Source organism: Lotus japonicus, chromosome 4 (genome assembly GCF_012489685.1).
Source record: "Lotus japonicus ecotype B-129 chromosome 4, LjGifu_v1.2".
Lineage (NCBI taxonomy): Eukaryota > Viridiplantae > Streptophyta > Magnoliopsida > Fabales > Fabaceae > Lotus > Lotus japonicus.
Window position 1 is genome coordinate 61,845,310 of NC_080044.1, and position 13,002 is coordinate 61,858,311.

At 36.3% G+C, this 13,002-nt stretch overlaps 3 protein-coding genes across 3 annotated transcripts; all 3 read right to left on the bottom strand.

Annotated features, from left to right (window-relative positions):
* Positions 1-1,005: 1,005 nt before the first annotated feature.
* LOC130713114 (putative F-box protein At1g67623) lies at positions 1,006-1,827 on the bottom strand. The gene has a single exon (XM_057562914.1). It carries the CDS (start codon positions 1,825-1,827, stop codon positions 1,006-1,008), a length of 822 nt encoding a protein of 273 aa, XP_057418897.1.
* A 1,927-nt stretch (positions 1,828-3,754) lies between these two features.
* Positions 3,755-8,028, bottom strand: LOC130710813 (protein CHAPERONE-LIKE PROTEIN OF POR1, chloroplastic). Its single transcript, XM_057560184.1, has 5 exons — positions 7,815-8,028; positions 7,610-7,686; positions 5,047-5,429; positions 4,255-4,331; positions 3,755-4,169 (listed from the first exon to the last, which is right to left on the bottom strand). The coding sequence occupies exons 1-5, from the start codon at positions 7,871-7,873 to the stop codon at positions 4,019-4,021; spliced, it is 747 nt and encodes a 248-aa protein (XP_057416167.1). The 5' UTR covers positions 7,874-8,028; the 3' UTR covers positions 3,755-4,018.
* A 968-nt stretch (positions 8,029-8,996) lies between these two features.
* On the bottom strand, positions 8,997-12,739 carry LOC130710812 (calcium sensing receptor, chloroplastic). Its single transcript, XM_057560183.1, has 6 exons — positions 11,762-12,739; positions 11,405-11,650; positions 10,402-10,594; positions 10,127-10,268; positions 9,673-9,804; positions 8,997-9,312 (listed from the first exon to the last, which is right to left on the bottom strand). Exons 1-6 carry the CDS (start codon positions 11,972-11,974, stop codon positions 9,078-9,080), a joined length of 1,161 nt encoding a protein of 386 aa, XP_057416166.1. The 5' UTR covers positions 11,975-12,739; the 3' UTR covers positions 8,997-9,077.
* Positions 12,740-13,002: the final 263 nt, after the last annotated feature.

Consider the following 13,002-nt stretch of genomic DNA (forward strand, 5'->3'; position numbering starts at 1 on the left):
TTTTTTCCTTCTCCTTTTTTCTATTCTTTTCTTTGGGTTGAAGTACCTTTAGTACTTCCATTATAACATACTACTACTTTGGCTTACCGAAAAGAAAAAAACATTTATTATGGAATATCAAATTGGTAGCTAGCTAGCATTTGGATTTGCAAAATTTGTTCTGTGCTTGTTGAATTTATTAATTCTGCAGTTCCATTTAACCTTTGATAAGTTGGTTATAGTTTTTCAACCATCATATCCCCTGCGTATATCTTTCATTTATAAATACCTAAAAATCAAGTCAAGTTTAAGTGTAAGTTAAATCAATCATTTGGACATATTAATTGACTGTCATTGAGATATGGCATTAACACCTAAACAAATGTAATCATGGTTTTTCCACATCCACCTCATCGTTTTGCACCTTTCTATTACACATTTAATTTTCTCAGTATCTCTGCCCCCCCCCCCCCCCCTTAACTCAATCCATTACCATATGCACCTTTAAACTCTGCATTAGAGTTCCACTGGATCAAATTTACTTTAGTTCTTATTTAATTTAAAATTAACCTAATAAAATAAAGCTGGTTCAATTATTCCACTCGTTAATGAAAGTTTAATCTGTATCACCACTTTTATCTTCTTTTTAGAATAAACAATAAATTGAATTGATATATAGAAGTTTGAGTGCAAGATGCACACATTAAAGGAAAGACAAAAATATGAACAACCTGATAAAGATCCCCTGCATGCCATGACATGGCAGAATAGACTCATAAAAACGCTTCTGGATACTATCAGCACTTCTATCTATCAAAAGCATATGAATGTTCAATTCTAATAATTATATATGTGCAAATAGAGAGAAAACAGCTAATGATGAAGATAAAGAAAAGCACAAATATTGTAACCATCAATTCATCTATTAAAAAACTGCATCAGTTATATGCTACAAAAAAAGAACTCACATCCTGATATAGTTCATTCTATAATTGGCTGATCAACTGAGAAGAAAATTCAAACAAACTAATAAGCATTCAACAACCGGTTATAAAAATACTTAATCTCATGATCCCATCTACAATATTCACATAAGCTAGTATCATAATCATCATCATCATCATCTAGTAGAAACCATCTACCCCTTTTCACTCTCCATCCATTGCATGTGCTCTTGCAGTTGCATAGAGTGCTCAGATTGTGCTCCACCATTGAATTATTGGTCCACATAGAGCGCAAGAACCGTTGCACTTTCTTCCTGCAGCTTATAACACACTTAGACTTCCTTAAAAAACGCATGTGCTCGAGTCCTTGTTTTCTCAAGTCATCATCTTTGGAGCATAATAAAATCATGCCGTACACATATTTTGCTTCCTTGTGACCCTTTTGAGTTGCTACCTTCAAGAACTCAAGACCATGATTAATATTTCCACTTGGATCATGATTAAAATATTCTCGCAACCCTTCTCTATACAAGCTTTCAATGTTTCCACTTTTCCTGCAGCGCTCCAAGAAAGATGACTTTTTTTCCATTGGATACCACTCGATAAAAGGAAAAGTCTCCAAAGAAACTTGTTGCCAAACATAGTTATCCTCCGTAGCATTAAGAAAATCTTTAGAACACTTCTTCAGGTTGTGAAGGTCAATGAAAGAATGAGAGGCTACATTTGCAATCACTTCTACTAACAAATCTCTTGGAAGTGATTTTATGGCTGCAGAAGAAGAGTGGCTTTCATTATTTGGAGTGTGTCGTCTCTTGTTCTTTGCCTTCTTCTTTATTCTTGAACCGGTCATGGTTGTGATGTTGAGTTTTGCCTTTGCCTTCTTCATTACTCTTGAACCAGTCATGGTTGTGATGTTGAGTTTGAAATTAATAAACTCTGGATAAAGAGAAGAAGAACGGTATGTTTTAGAAAAGGGCTAAATGTTTTTGTAAATAGGAAGCTGCTTCCCTTTATATATGCGGTGTTGTTAAATTTAACAAGTATATCTGTTATTAAGAGAAGATTGATTAGTTCACCAATGTAATAGATTAAGATTTAGATATCCTTCATTCAAAAAAAGATTTAGATATCTTATACATATCGGGAACGAATCAAAATAAATCTTATTCTATTAATTATTTTTGTCAGAAAAAAAGAGACTTTATTGAATAAGTAAGGAGAAAGTACCATGAGAACATAATATAAGAACATAATCAATCACCTGCAACGGGCAATTATAGTTTCACCTTAACTTTGAACAATTATCATAGAAAGTAGAAACCTAATATAAGGACATAATCTCAATGGATATCAAAAAATTTGGGGAATCTAAAGGAAATCGTCATCTTTCATGAGGGCTAACACATATCTTTCATGCGGTAATTGAGGTGATTCATAATTAAATCATATCGTGCCAATAACATTTATAGAATCTTAATCTTAAGTGATATTACTTTCAAAAAAATCATCTGATTTTTTATTTTAGGTTAATGTTAACAAATTAAAACTATTTATAAAAGTAATATCACTTAAGATTTTTTTGAAAGTAATATCACTTAAGATTAAGATTCTATAAATGTTATTGGCACGATATGATTTAATTCTGAATCATATGATTTTTTTAATTAATGAAAACGGAGGATTTTTAACCTAAAATAAAAAATCATATGATTTTTTTGAAAACGGAGGATTTATCATATCTAAACAACTTTTTATTCTCACGTAATTTAAAAAAAAAACTTTTTATTCTTACTTTCTCATATAAAAACACCAATATCATAAAATACATTATATATATTAACTTTTAATTAATGAAAACGGAGGATTTTTTTACACAAAATTGTAAAATAACAATGTTGGGTAAAAAATTTCACATGTCCCACCTATTTAATACATGTGAAGTTAGAGATGGGCTTAAATTTTTAACATGATAATGTTATGTGCAATATTTTTTTATTTTTCACATGAAAAAATCATCATCCAATTAAAGCATTTGTGTGAAACCCCTTTGTTTCTTTCATTAAAAACTATTTTTATATGTAAAAAAAATAACAAGAAGCCATGTCATGTATGTGTTTCGTTCTATACTGCCATACATCATAATTATTTAATTAATACATCGTATACTTTGAATTAAAAAATAATTTGAAAAAAGGAATAAAATAATAGAATTCTTATAAAAAGAACATTTATTGTGAGCTCCCCATAGTGTATTGTGTTGGGATCGAACCCGAGAGCTCTATATAAAATTGTTTTTCAATTCTTGAATTGAAAATAAAAAGATAAATTTCATCAACTTTTACTTATTTTGAAAATTTAATTCCTGATTTGAGCAATGAGTTTGTCCAAAATTTGAGTTTATTTCAGCATCCTGTCCATTCCACCTCCAATCCTTCCTATTGGACAAAAACTCCACGGAGCACATATTTCTTTTCAAATTATAAAGGATCATTTTTTAATTGATTGAATTGCTCCCAGACTACAAAGTGCAATAATTGAACTCATGATTCTTTTTTACACACACATTCTTAAGTCTAATCTTCTCAAGATTTACACATTACACAAAATAAGGTCAGATAGGATCACCTTTCCAGATACCACATGAAGGTTGAAATTACTCTTTCTACCATTCACTCTAATCAATTTTTGCTCACCTTCATAAATGAGACACTTAAAGGGGATCGAGATAACCTTGTAACCAGTATGATTTACTCATAGTTTGAACCTCGAAATTGTGTTTTCAATGTATGAACATAAAAGTAAATTTATTTTAAATTTATCTCCTTCCCTAATTAACAAAACAAGGAGAGAATTATTTCCCCTCCTAATAACCATATATAGTAAAAATTAAAATATCTTCCCTCCTTTGATCCAAAAACAAGATAACTTAATCTCGACCTGAATCAAGATCAAAGTAAGTTGGTCACAAGGATGGGTTAGCAGCAAGCACAGCAGTAGACATCTTGGCTCACTCAAGATATGGTAAGTTTGACCACCTATAAACTCAATTAAGAGTACAGGATACTGACTGAAACTATGGAAAAATAGTTGCCACTTCACTTGAGGAAAGTACAAGCAATGAACAAGAAGACATAAACTACTAATGATGTTAAGAGTTCAAGTGTCCATTCAGGGCGCAGCAACATAGATGGAATACTGGGTACCAGCACAGAACCGCCGACCCATCCAGCCACAAGAGCTCCAAACCTATGATTTTGCAATAAACAAAGCAGATGATGAATAAATAGAAATCAAAGGAAAATCATAAGTTGAAGCAAGTTTTACCACTTACCCAATAATGAACGCTCTAGACAAGCTCTTCGTCTTTTCGTTAAGGAAATATATGCAAGCCGCCAAAGAGATAGCCACCTGTAGCAAAAGAATGGGTACTGTCAACATACAAGTATTCATGCACATGGTGGAAGCAGGAAGGGGAGAGGCAGACAGAGAGAGACAGAACATAAACAACTATCCACTGATGTAAACTCCAAATACATGAACCTTGGATAAAATAGTTAAAACTTATAACATATTAACCTTAATATGCCTTCATACACTGGCGAACACATGAAAGGATAAGTAGGTATGTATTAAATTTTGTCCAAATGTCTGAAAGCCTTAAAAATGTGAGGCACTACTTCAAATCGAAATTGAAAGTATGTTTGAAGATCAAAGTGAAAAACCCTGAAAGTCTGGTAATCACTAGTCACAACACATGATCAGCCCAGGCTTCAACAATAGCCAAAGACAGCAAACAGTCACTAAAATCTCACTATCAAAGCATAACATTAGTATACCGCATCCTACAGCCTCGGAAGAAAGAGTAACCACTAACCAGAGACTGGCAGTTGACTAAACCATGTAGTATTGATAAAATAAACCGGGGGCTTGAGAAGGTAAGAACTAGATGAACATACAATTCTGTTTTCTTTCTTTAAAATTTTGGGTGTAACACTTCCTTATGTCATAGTTGTGATTTCCTAACTCTATACTTGAAAAATAAAGACATCTCTGTTTTTTAAAGAATTGTGCATTTGATTGTAAACCACACACTAATAACTAATATAAGAAAATCAAAGCAAACCTGAAAGGCAGGTCCAGTTTCAGCAGAATTCATAATGCTCCAAGCACCCATGAAGGCAAAAAGAAACAATCTTCGGAGGATAATTTCAGTTGGTGGAAGTTCAACAAAGTTTAGTAAGCTCTTGACCCATGGTGGAGACTCCTCTACTTTCTTTTTCAACCTGCTTTTCAAATTAATTTTTGTTTTCTTCCTCTGTAGAAAACTAGCCGTCAATATTTTTTCAAAGGCAGCTTCTATTGATTCTTCACTCCTCTCATGTCCAGCATATTGTTGCAACAGAAAATTTCTTGAACCCCAAATTTCTTCTTCAGAAGCATCACGGCCAACACCAAGTCGTCGGTAAGGATCCCAAACATTGACTCGAGGGAATTTTTGGACATTACCTGTGGAGAAGAAGTATATAAAAATAATATATCAAATTATTTAATCCATAAGGAGGAAAATAGAAGACAGAGGAAAGCAGCTATGTAGCTGAAATGCAGACTTATATGATTCAAAATGAATCCCAATCAGCTATCAGACAATTATCCAAAAATCATGTTTAAGCTAAAGATTTTTGAAACCACTCAACGAGCTACTAGAAAAGGAAATAAAACTAGTAAACACAATGTTGTACATTGGATCAAATACTGAAGTTGAAGTTTTGTCACTGAGTTCCCAGTATTACCTCCTAAGAAAGGAATATGAATGCTGACAATCTACTTAAGCCTACCCCACGAGCTACTAAAAAAGGAAATCAAACTAGTAAACACAATGTCGTACATTGGATCAAATACTGAAGTTGAAGTTTTGTCACTGGGACACTGGGTTCCCAATACTATTCTCAAGAAAGGAATGTGAATGCTGTCAATCTACTTAACCATAAATTAGATGCCCAAGCCCAAGATTGAGGGACAACTCTTACATCAGAAGGGGAAGACCCCGGGATAACTCATCATTGAGGTCCTTTATGTAGGAACAGTGGAATACAATCCATCTCAAATTCCCCAGTCCCAAGTCCAACCAAAGCCAAGCAAGGCTTACTAAGGGCTTTGTCTTTCTTTACTTATCTAGAAAATGGAGCTTGACTTGAGCCAAAAGATCAGAAGCTTGAGCATGGGGTAGAAAATCAAGCTTGAAAAACCAAGTGAAGCTAAAATAAGATAAACTAATAAAAAGGTTATGACGTATAGTAGGGAAACAGTATACTTATTTCCAAGATATACAGCATAAATAGGTCTCAAAGACACACTAAACATGAACTTTTAGATCACAAGGACCGGTGTCACATTATATAATCAGATACTGACCATATGGAAATACGAAATCAACCATACCTAAACTATAAGGCATAGTAGTCAATAGCGGGAAATAGCGGCGCTATAGCGGCGTAGCGGAGCGGAGCGGCTCCCTGCCGCTATTGAGATGAAATAGCGGCCAACTTCACAATAGCGGCTGTAGCGGCGCGAATAGCGGCCAAAATAGCGGCAGATCGCGGCCAATAGCGGGAAATAGCGGCGCTATATGAACGAAGGAGAAAATGACTCAAGCCCCTTCGTTTTAAATCGTTGGGGAACCTTTTTATGGGCATGTTAGGACTTCTCAGGGCCATTATAGGTCAAAATTGAAACAATTAAGCTTCATTCTTCATTCAGATTTGCAAATTCGACTTCTTTACCTTGCTTTTGAGAAGTTATTAGTTGTGTGTTATTGTTCAAGACTTATGATTTTTATTTCTATTATGAATGTTATGAATTTTAGGCAATATTTGACATTGTTTGCTATTTATATGTATATAGTATTAAACTATTAATGATATAAAATTACATAAAAAAAATTCAGAATAGCGGCCATCCCGCTATGCGCTATCACGCTATCCCACTTTTGGGGCCGGCCGCTACGCGCCGCTATCCGGGATTGACTACTATGCTATAAGGCACGGCGGTTGTATCTTGCATCCTCAACAAATATTACAAAGAAAGAAGTTTCACCACTTTATGACCATGTTAATGATGAAATATTTTGGGGAAAAATAGGTGAAGCATATAAAGCTCTGACTTAGAATCAAGTCCAGCTCTCAAGGCTTGGGTTGGATTTTATAAAAAAAAAAACTGGCTTTTGCGTGCTAGACCCAAGTAGCTAATTAATAACCCAAATCATTTCCACCTTTACCCACATATACCAAAGTGGCAGCAGATGCCCATAATAGACCTTCACCCTTTTACTTGCAACTAGTGCAAAATGAAAGACCAATACATTTTAAACAAAAGCCTAGAATTCTAAACTCATACACTCAATTGTTACTAACTGCAAACCCTTCATTCAATCAAAGTAAGGAAGCAAAGGAACTATAATAAATAACAGTAGCATACAAGAACCCTTTGGAGGGAGATTACAGTATTAATAGGCACTCTGTGAAAGCTAATACCCAATCAATTGGTCATTTAGATAACAAATTTTACCAATATTGTCCAAATTGTTCATACATATGATAGGATAAGGTTATGCCCAATGATTAACTAGTCTTTATAGGGTTTTCATCCAAGCACAAATTCACATACCAACATGAATTGAATGATGATACCTTCATACGGCGAGTCGACCGCGCATCTCGTGCGAAACGAAACATTTGGCAGCCTCTTCGTATTTTCCCGGAGTGGCCTGGTGAAACCAAAATTGAGGAGGGTAAACCATTAAAGATGAAGGTGAAAATGAAAATTGAAGCCAGATTTTCAATTTTTGATAGGAAAAACACGCATAGAGAAACGGAGAGGAAGAGAGAGAGGTACAGTTTTTTGGCGAGGTACGCGGTGGCGAAATTGGGAGCTGAAAGCGAAAGAGCGACCATGATTAAGGGAGGGTAGGCGGAGCCCTAGTTGAATGGCGCGGTTGAAGGGCGGAGCAAGTGGAAGAGGAATATCGATAGGCTTCTGTATTTGTCACCCACTTCCTGATAGGGTACGCACCCGTGCGCAGACTACAAAGCCTTCTTATTTTTATAATTTCGTTATGAAAACATTGGACTTGGCTAACAAAGGGACTAAAACCAAAATGTTTTTATTTTATAAGGATTGAAGACTCTCAAGTGTCATATCAAATGTCGTATCCTCGAATGATAGCTCAAGTGATTAGAGTCGATTGAAATATGGGTTAGGGTCTTAGGGAGGGGGGTTTAGGGATCAATCCTGGAAGGCAAAATTTGTTTCGGCTTTTTTGAATTAATTAACATAGAACAAACTCTTCTCCTTCATCTTTTTCTTCCAATTACATCCAAAAACTCTTCTTCCAATCATCATCACACCAAACCACAACAAAACCCTCACCCTCACCCAAATGACCAATATCAATGCACTATACCATCACCCGATTCGTAAAAAACCATGTTTCGGTATCAAACCTGTACCAAGTCCATCACTTGATTCGTAAAACCACCATGTTTCGATATCAAACCCGTGCCAAGTCTCTCTCCTCGTCAACCAAACCATTCCCCACGCCAACAATCTGAGGCCCCAATCAACTGCACCATGGTTAGATCCACTCCCTCCGATATTGTTGCAACTAGATTATATTGAATTATTAGAACAAATTTGAGTTTAAGACCAAAATGATTGTATAATAATAAAATGAAAAATTATTAGATTAAATTGGATAATTTTTTTCCCTTAAATTGACCCCATCCTTGCTCAATGGATCTAATAATAACATGAGATTGAAATCCAACATCCCCTAACTCAAATACAACAATTCAGCAAAATATTGTCTCTCATCAAAACTAAAATTTTCTCTTAATTGTTATTTTTTTTTCCAGTGAGGTGTGTATATCTTTCCATTGAGACAGGTTATTTGACTCCTGTAACATGTACTATACTTTCTTGCATTCTCCACTGTCATAGCAACCAAGGGGAAGTAGAACTAGAGACCCAATACATGCACAGAGGGAAGAGGTTAAAGAGGATTTGACACTGATGAAGTAATTTCACAAAAACAATCAAATTAATAATTTGGATGATTTATATATATTGGTGATGAAAGTTCAGTGCAGAAAGAAAATGTCATTCAGCCCCAGGAAGAAGTTTCCTGCTAGATGTTGTCCCAAAACTTCTGACAGCTGCAGGGATGACTCTGGATGGTGACAGAACCTCTGCAAACGAAAAGTTATATGAATCTGTTCCTAATCTACTCTGTAACCACCCTTTGCCTCCAGAAAAACCATCAGCAACGATCCATGTGTTCTTAAAACCTTGATTGGTAAGTGTCCTTGCAACTATTTTTGCCAAGTCTGAGTACCTAGTATTATCCAGAAAGCAAAAGCTAATTATAACAAATAGAATCCACCATAGAGTGAAAATGATAAAGCATAATTGCAGAATTGGAATTATAGCGTATTTGGTTATGCGGTTGAAAACCATAGTGCATGTTTGGAAATATTTCTACAATTAAGTGCATGTTTGAAAATCCTTCTACAATTGAATTTCAAGCCCAAATTAATTTTGCGAAGAAGCTTCTGTTAGTAGCATCTGGATTTCAGAATTGATTCTCAGGAAAAAGAAGCTGGTCCAAACATGCTATGATTTTCTAAAGTCAAAATCAATTCCGAGGAGAAGCTATTAAATAGTTCAAATAAGATGTTCTTGGAAGGAAACTCACGAGTCCAAGATCACAATATTGGTGCCTCTGTTGATCTTCTTGAGATATGAAATCTTCAAAGCTGCTATTTCAGCTTCCACTTTCTTCACATTCCTGACCAGTCCTCTGAGCTTGCTTGGCAGTTCTTCCAAACTGACACAAATCCATTTGACAAAATTTAATCATGATAAAGTTTTGATGCTCCCCCCCCCCCCCCTTTTAATCAGATAATTAGCCTATGATACTCAAAAGTGGATCCGGCTTCCCTGCAGACAATTTTTCCTAAATCCCTGCACTCATAGGTACATAGCCATCTGATCAAGCTCAAGCGGTTCAAACTTAGAACCTGATTTCAAGTGTATAATCAGTCACTTGAAATCTAAGCCCTTTGATAATCAAACGATTATAAACCCATGCCTGAAGTGAATTTAGGAAAATTGAACTGCAGCAAATCTCAATCCTATCTATCACTTACGGAATGGCAACCATCTTGTTTTTAGCACTAGAGGGAAGGCGAGGGATACCGGCCTTGTCCTTATCCTTCTCTGACCTAATGTCAATGATAATGAAGTTTTGTGTAGATACCAGATCAAGTGTTTGAGCTGCTGTCAGGTCTCCTACAAAGTAACAGAAGAAGAAAGTAAATTACCCCATATTGTGGTAATTGAACTTAAACTTCATCAATGCAATTTGTTTGTGTAAGCATGAAAACAGAAAGTAATTTGGGTCAGAACACGTTGTCAAGGGTACCTTTGTAGCCACGAAAATTGTAGGAGATGGCAGAGAATATAGGAGGAAGCAGGAGGTATGCAATAACTAGAGCTCCAGCTGTTCCAGCAATCACAATCGGATCTGAAGAAGATATGGTTTCCATGGTGGATGAAGCTATTGGCTTGGCACCTTCAATCACCTTGGTAGTTTGTTGTGCAGCATCTGCCACTGTCTGAAATCAAAGAGAGTATCCCAATCAGCTTGATAAACTTGCTTCTTCAAATATCAAGCAAATTACCAAAATGGTTAAAAAACTGGAAAGAAAAAAAACACCACATCCTTAAAATCTAAAATAGAAATTATTGTATTAGGTACTTGGCCAAAGCAAGTTCAATATGTTCTATAAAGAATTTAGTATCCAAAAGAACTTGTCCAGTTCAAAGGAACACTAGTCAACTCAAATGTCTCCAAAATGCATTTATAGCGTGTTAGGCAGCGACGGAAAGCAATCTTCATAGCTTCTTCTTAGAAGTGGTTATGGCGTTCCCAACCGCAGAACCAAACACAGTCCTATTAATCTAGAGGTTGAACAATATTTTAACAAAATTTTATTACCATTTATCCTCATTTAGGAAGTGATTGTGGTACAACTTAAAATAGAAAGATGGACCTCAAACCCCACCATTGGTTTCCATCAAACAGTAACCACTTACCACATAGCAAAGCAAGGGAGATAAAAGGGAATGTCTTTGTAACCCCAAAAATTTATTAGCACATATAGCTCAAATTGGAACCAAAATCAACATTGCAAAAACTACATCCCATCAAATGTTAACTTACATTGCCACAATTAAGTAGTAGCAACTAGAAAATGTCACTATCAAATAAAACCCCTATTTGGATACAGAACAAAGAACATTTATGGGGAAGTCTCTACTAAAAGTTAAACTAGATAATCACCAATAAATATTCTTTGGTCTGCATACAAACGGGTTCAAAGCTTAACAGCAGAAATTGGCTAGAAAGGCTCAATTAAGCAAACCTTAGCAGCACTGAAAACAGGTTCTGTATCAACACCAGTGCTTTGAAGTGCTTCTTGGGCCTTCTTTGAAGCTTCAGAGAAGGCAGGAGAAGCAAATTTCAAGGCCTCTTCCCCGGCCTGCTGCACAATCGGCAACGCTGTGTCGAAGCCTGGCTTCAAAGCATTCCCTACCGTTTCAGCAACACGCTGAGCCGTGTCAAAGAAACCTGAACCCACCTCCTGAACCTGATCGAATGTTTTCTCCACCTATAACAAAAAAATGCAATTCCAGTTAGTGGGCATGTGTTGAAATTGAAGGAACTTGCTGAAGGTTTTCAACTTTACAATGAGAACTGTCAATGCGGAGAGTTAACTTACTTGGGTGAGTGAAGAGACAATCTGGTCCTTGGAAATTGCTTTGGCTTCATTGGGAGGGGCGAAGAGAGCGAGGAGTGAAATGGTGGTTGAGGTTGGTAGTGATATGTGGGAGCGTCTCAGCTGAGGAAGCATGCAGAAGGTGCTGACTCTGTGAGGAGTGGTGGTTGGAAGAGAAGGTCTTGGAGATGGTGAAGCCATGGCGGAAATCTCCATTGCCAGTGGCTCCTTCCTCTCGGCTCTAGTGAGTGGTGGTTGGAGTGATGAATGATGAAGTGATGATAGAACAACGAAGTGGACTTGTGTGATCAGTGAAGATGTGTGGCTGAAATCCAAAGAACAGCTTCACTTTATGTCCAGCAATGCAGCATCTAATACTTGAGGCCCCAACAACACTTCCACAACTCTACGTGGCATGTTCTTTGTTGTTTTGACCAGAAATTCTAACATGCTCATAGGTGTTCCAAACTTCAATAGCATGAAGGGGGCCATGAAGGGGTGATAATGTAGGTCTCAAGAGTTAAGGCCATTTGGGCAATGAGGCGTAGCTATAAATTGGGCTTCCTTTTATTAGGACAACAAGCTGAAGCCCAAACCTGCAAAAAAACTCCATGCAGTCATCAGAACTTAATAAATCCATCCCATTTAATGTATGTATTGTTTAAGCATCTTTTTATTAGTGACAATGTGGGGCAAGCCCAAGAACTAAACTAAGACAAGCCTAGCAAAGGAAACTTCCGAACTGTCTCCCAACAAGAGGAGATTACAACCTGGTGGTGATTCATGGAGGAAGTGAATTCCCGGATCGAAGGTACCATGATTGGCAAGGAAGGCTGCAAGGACGACATTGCCCTCTCTTCTAGTGTGAGAGGAAAAAAAATCATTCCACAAATTGGACGAAATCAATTGTATTCTTCTTTCTAGTACGAGTTTGTCTTTCTTCTCTTCAACCTTGTTGGTTGCCACATTTACCTCTCCATCACACCCCTACCTCCACATCTTCTTGTTTCATGTTTGTCCTCTCATCTGCGTCTCTTAACCTCCACTTTCCTTCTCTCTTCTTCTCCCACCCGTTTTTTAACACAATATCTCTTCCTTCACGTGTCTATGGTTACAACCTACATCAGTCTATCAACATCTTTGCCAACACGTATGTTTGTTTTTATTGATGCCTAATTTTGCACCTTACTATAATTTTAGTTTCGGCAGAGTCGATTGAATTTGGAAAAAATAAGAAGCGAAGA